General features: G+C 38.8%; 1 protein-coding gene across 1 annotated transcript in view; it reads left to right on the forward strand.

Annotated features, from left to right (window-relative positions):
• Positions 1-5501, forward strand: part of BRE (brain and reproductive organ-expressed (TNFRSF1A modulator)) — a 173100-nt gene continuing 167599 nt past the window's right edge. The window contains exons 1-2 of the mRNA XM_009320906.1: positions 1-55; positions 240-399. Of these exons, the coding sequence (XP_009319181.1) occupies positions 272-399 (128 nt within the window). The 5' untranslated portion in view covers positions 1-55; positions 240-271. The remainder of the gene's footprint in view (positions 56-239; positions 400-5501) is intronic.

A 5501-nucleotide genomic window follows, 5' to 3' on the forward strand; every position in this document is an offset into this window, starting at 1 on the left:
AGGACATGTTTTTATGTTGACATTGAATAAACGGGCTTCACTGAATGTTGCAGAGGTAGGAGAGAAAAAATTACCTGTGTTTATTTTTTCTTTATAAACCTGTGCACACTTCAGTTACTCTACATTCCTGATCGTTTGCGTGCTTAGCTTTTTTCCTTTGATGTTCGCAGCATGCATGTGAATTTACGTCAAATAAGTTGGATGTTTTTTGATTCCCCCCCCCCGCCATCCCTGTGCAGCTCAAGACAAAAGGAAAGAGGAACATACTAAAATGTCACCTGAAGTTGCCTTGAACAGAATTTCTCCAGCGCTCTCACCCTTCATTTCCAGTGTGGTCAGAAATGGAAAAGTAGGACTGGATGCTACTAATTGTTTACGGATTACAGACTTGAAATCTGGGTAAGTGAGTTCCTTATCCAAAAAGAATACCCAACCCCTCACAGTTAAGATACCTTTTCGGGACTGAATTTTACTAGGTTCGTGTGTATTTAAGCATTTCCAATATATCTGGAGCTGACATACTAGCTAGATTATTTTTTGTCTTACTACCATTTTGTGGTTCGGGAGACTTAATTTGTCATATTGTTGGCAATAATAATCTTGTTAAAAGACTTTCATCGCTGCCACTTGATAGTGCTGTTTTTCAGCAGTGAGATAGTTATAAACACTTTCTCCTGTTGTTTATCACTTGCTTACTGGATCTTTTCTGTAAATTAAAAACTTGAAGATAAATTTGTGTGATCTTACCTGTAGTCATGAATATGCTAAATAAGAAAAAAATTAACTTTTCCTTTATCTGACTTCCTTCAAGATCAGTACATCAAATGGCTGTAGGGCCAAGTGTTTGGAATAGGCAAAGCTGCTGCTTTTATTTTTAATTCCACAAGGGTTCACGATGGTTTTCAGATAGTAATAAAGTTTGGGATCCACATGTACAAAGGGACTCTGGTGTGTAACCTCTGTGAATTATACATGGGGGGAAGTGAAATGCTAAAAGTAGAGTTTGCTTTAGGCATTGTGCAGAGAGGGGAAACTCCCACGGTAGCTGATAAAAGAGTACTTAACGTGAGACATGAGAAATTGCTTTATTTGTTTTGGATTTGGGCATCTGACGGCATCCCCGATTCAGGTATTCATTTGATACTGGAGTTCAGAGCCTGAAATTACTTTAGCTTAAGGTGTCTAAATCATCGCTTTTGTACACACTACTCCTTTGTGTATAATTTTGAATGATAGCATAAGCCAGTAGATCTTGAGAACCACCACAAGTCACTGTTGTTTAAAATGTAGTTCTGCTGAAAACTTTGTTTAATATGCTTCTGTAGGCTGCTTTATTATGGTTTCATGGAGAGTTTGGGAGGTGCTTTTCTGGTAGTTACAATGCCTTTTCAGGAAGGAGGTGTGAAATCTAGGGTTAGTTTGAAAGGAACCATTCGCTCCCTGTAAGGTGCTGTGACAGAGTACAGATTTACTTGGAGGTCTAAGAAGCTATAACTTTGTTATTAGTGTTGTCTGGCTTGGCATTTAGGCTTGCAAGTTATGTGAGACAGGCTGAGCAGTTATGCATCTGCTGCTATCGTTTCACGCTAGACCTTCGTTTCTCTTGAACTAGTCTTCTAGGAAGGCTGAGATGGGAGCTATCTTACATTTCTCCTATTGAATCTGAGAGAAGGGAATACAAAAAAAGGTAGAGAGGAAACAGCTGTAGTCTGGTGGTGAAGGCATCAGCTTGTCAGGAGGTAGATAAGGGTTTTGCTCTCTGCCCGCTGAATGCTTATGCTGCCTGCCTTTAAAAGAATAAATTAAAATAATATAAAGTGGTGTTTTCTAGCTGACTCTTTTCAGAGGTATTTTTAATAAGTGCCTAAAGTTTTTGGCCAGTGATCTTACCGAGAAGATCTTGAATTTGCTTTGATAAATCCTGAATGTTTTCCAAGAGTTTATTCTTTAAAGAACTGAAAACTGCCCTCAACTGTGCCTATAACCCAAACCCAGTGATTCAAATTGTATAGTAACTGTGTTGAACATGGAGTCTACAACACAAGTACAGCCCCCAGCAGAGGTTGTCCCATATCTTGTTTAAAGGCATAGGCTCAGCCATATGCAAGTGCTAGCAATATTTATTTTTTTTCTTGTTCTGGAACATAGAAATGAACCTCATTCTTTATGTTGAGGCTTTTTTATGGCTTGAGGTTATTAGGAGCTGGAGTTGGGATAATCAAGATTCTGCATTTAGTTGAGAATTATTTTATAAGTTGGTTTTTTTTTGTACAAGTAAGTTTCTTAAAAGCATTATTCTAAACAGGATTTATTAGGAATTGCTTGAAATTTCTTTGAAATGTAAATTTCATGCATGTGGGTTTTTAGGAAAGATTTTTGTTTGTTACAAATAAATAATTGTTAGCTTATTTATAATAGAAAATTTTGAATTTAGGCATCAGTGTGGAAATACAAAGTTCCTTGTGATTTAGTGCTTTATGATGTTGCTGAACACGTAAACAGTAAAATTACTTAACGTAAGATGGGTGCATCACAGAATTACAGAGAAGTCCCTTACATAACTCAAGGTCTAGTTCAGCAGTCTTTAACCTTTGATACAGGAGCCTCTGGGACTCCACAGAATGTTTTTCAGAGGCCCGTGTCAGTTGATTAATAACAAAATCCCCAACCACCGTATTGTCAGTAGATTTAAATTTGTTGCTGGATGCTAAAGGAAAACGTTGTAGAGCTCTGAGAGTCCAAAAATGGATTGAAAACCATTGGTCTACTCTCCTCCCCTATCCTCACATCACAAGATTATTCAAACCCCCGTATACTTTCACTTTCGTTAAGCTTTTTTTAAAGAGAGAAATGACAATGCAGAGGAAATAGCAGGCAGAGGCAAATGTAGGTGATATCCTGTCGTGGTTTAACCCCAGCCGGCAACTACGCACCACACAGCCACTCGCTCGCTCCCCCCTGGTGGGATGGGGGAGGGAATCAGAAGAGTAAAAGTGAGAAAACTCTTGGGTTGAGATAAAGACAGTTTAATAGGTAAAGCAAAAGCCGCGCAAGCAAAGCAAAACAAGGAATTCATTCACCAGTTCCCATGGGCAGGCAGGGGCGCAGCCATCCCCAGGAAAGCAGGGCTCCATCATGTGTAACGGTTACTTGGGAAGGCAAACGTCATCACTCCAAATGTCCCCCCCTTCCTTCTTCTTCCCCCAGCTGTATATGCTGAGCATGACGTCATACGGTGTGGAATATCCCTTTGGTCAGTGGGGGTCAGCTGTCCTGGCTGTGTCCCCTCCCAACTTCTTGTGCACCCCCAGCCTGCTTGCTGGTGGGGTGGGATGAGGAGCAGAAAAGGCCTTGGCTCTGTGTGAGCACTGCTCAGCAGTAACGAAAACATCCCTGTGTTATCAACACTGTTTCCAGCACAAATCCAAAACACAGCCCCATGCTAGCTACTGTGAAGAGAACTAACTCTACCCCAGCCAAAACCAGCACTACCCGCATGAAGAAACAGAAGTATAAGGACATAGAGGTTGGACATAAACTGGAGGAAAATGAGGACAACAGTTGTTAGAGTAATAGGGTTGAGGTTCAGGACATTAATTGCAAAACTCCCTTCAGTTTCAATGGGGCTGCATCAGGCTTTAAACTTAAAAAGTGGAACAGGAAGGTGAGGAAGAGGTACTAGATTAAATGTTTGAAGTTAAATAAAAAGCAGTTCTTGATCTCAGATGAATATGACCATTTGTAAGTACTATCAGTTCAGAAACTTTGCTTTTGAGTAGTGATTGTACATTTATTGACACATGAAAGGGGCTGTAAACACATCTCTTCCATAGCCTAGCTTGAGTTTATTACAGAACGTGCAAATATTTTCTGCTTTAACAGGTGTGTTGTGTGGAAGATTTTTAAGAATAAAATAAACACCATTTTACTATAACCTTTAAGATGTTCAAATACTTAAGGTAATCATCTCAATAGCTATTAACTTGGAAAACAGAAGCATCTGGAAGCTTCTGGGTCAAGGGGAGGAGCTGCATGGCTGCTGCACCGTCATGTACCACGCTGTTACTCTGATAGAAAATTGGGGGTTACTGTACTTAATCCACTTCCCTGATGAACCAGTGCTTTACAGTGTACAAACTGAAGATCCATCCATTCTCATTTCTTGGGTTTTAGAAACTGGAGCTCTGGTTAACAGGGAATAATGGTAACATACTGAATACAGTAATATCTCTAAGGCCTTGCCCATTCAGAGCCTTGGTTTTGACATTCTCAGCTCAAAAGTGGAAGGAATTTCCCTTTTATTTCACCAGTGGAAGATCAAGTTCCAGGTTTATAGCCTATCATGTTAGTTAATTTTAATTTGTAAATGGCAAACATATTAAGCCTTTAATTATTTGAAAAGTCAATCCATATGTCAGATGGTTTTAGTAAGGAACTTACTTTGTACTTGTTCTAACTTACTGCTAAGATTGACTACTTACTTTTGTTGTGTTTTATAAACTGTATTAAAGAGCTGATGTTAGATTAAAAGTATGATGTATGCTGATATGTTAATTTGCTTTGCTTGCAAGTGTGGGAGGGAAATATGTTATAGTAAGGAAACCCTATTGTTTTGCAGTCTTTGAGTATGTAAATGTTTTATAATAATATGTTACAGTTCCATAATGTCTGTGTGTTTCACAAGCTTATTAGACGGTACCAGTCTCATCAGACACACACATACATTTACATCTATGAGTAGGACCTTCAGGATCAAACCCTATATATAGGAATTATATGGACACTGCTGATGGGGAGTGAGTAAAGAAATGTGAGTACCCCTGAACTGAGCTCAGCAATATGGCATGACAGGAAAGAAGGAAACTCTTCAACAGCAATAGTAATAAAAGGTTAGGTGGCCAAGTCTGCAGAGCTATTACCTTCTTTCTTGTAAAAAGGGCTCCACAGTGAACAAAAATAGAACCCGAGTGTTAGGTCACATCTGAAATATAGCACCTTTAGCGGCACTGATTCTGGTGATAAGAAAACCCTGGCAAGCATCTCTGTTGCATTAACAAAAGACATTCTTTGAGATGACAGGGTTCATCAAAGCGTTTTAACTCTTGCGTAGGATATTACCTGGTTCTAGACCCAAAGAAAATACTGCTGCCAGTTGAGTCAATGCCATATATTGTATCATTCAGTTAATCTGCAGTGGTGTCTCTTTGAAATAATGACCCATCTTAATTAGATATTAAAATCTACTCATAACCAACTGAATTGTAGCTAAGGCATTTTTCTTAGCATTTATACATACAGTCATGGGAAAGATGTTGAATAGGGAAAAGTGATTATTAGGTAGATTTAGAAATAGAGGACATTTTCCTATGTGAAGGGTGTTTAATTATTGTATAATGTAGAATCCAATTACTTAAGAGGCTGCTGTTTTCCCTATGGTGTGTTACAATAGTGAAAAACATATCTGTAGTGGTCATTGCCTTTGAGAACATTTTTTTTCCCTA

The sequence above is a fragment of the Pygoscelis adeliae genome, unplaced genomic scaffold (assembly GCF_000699105.1).
Source record: "Pygoscelis adeliae isolate BGI_AS28 unplaced genomic scaffold, ASM69910v1 Scaffold233, whole genome shotgun sequence".
In the NCBI taxonomy this organism is placed as follows: domain Eukaryota; kingdom Metazoa; phylum Chordata; class Aves; order Sphenisciformes; family Spheniscidae; genus Pygoscelis; species Pygoscelis adeliae.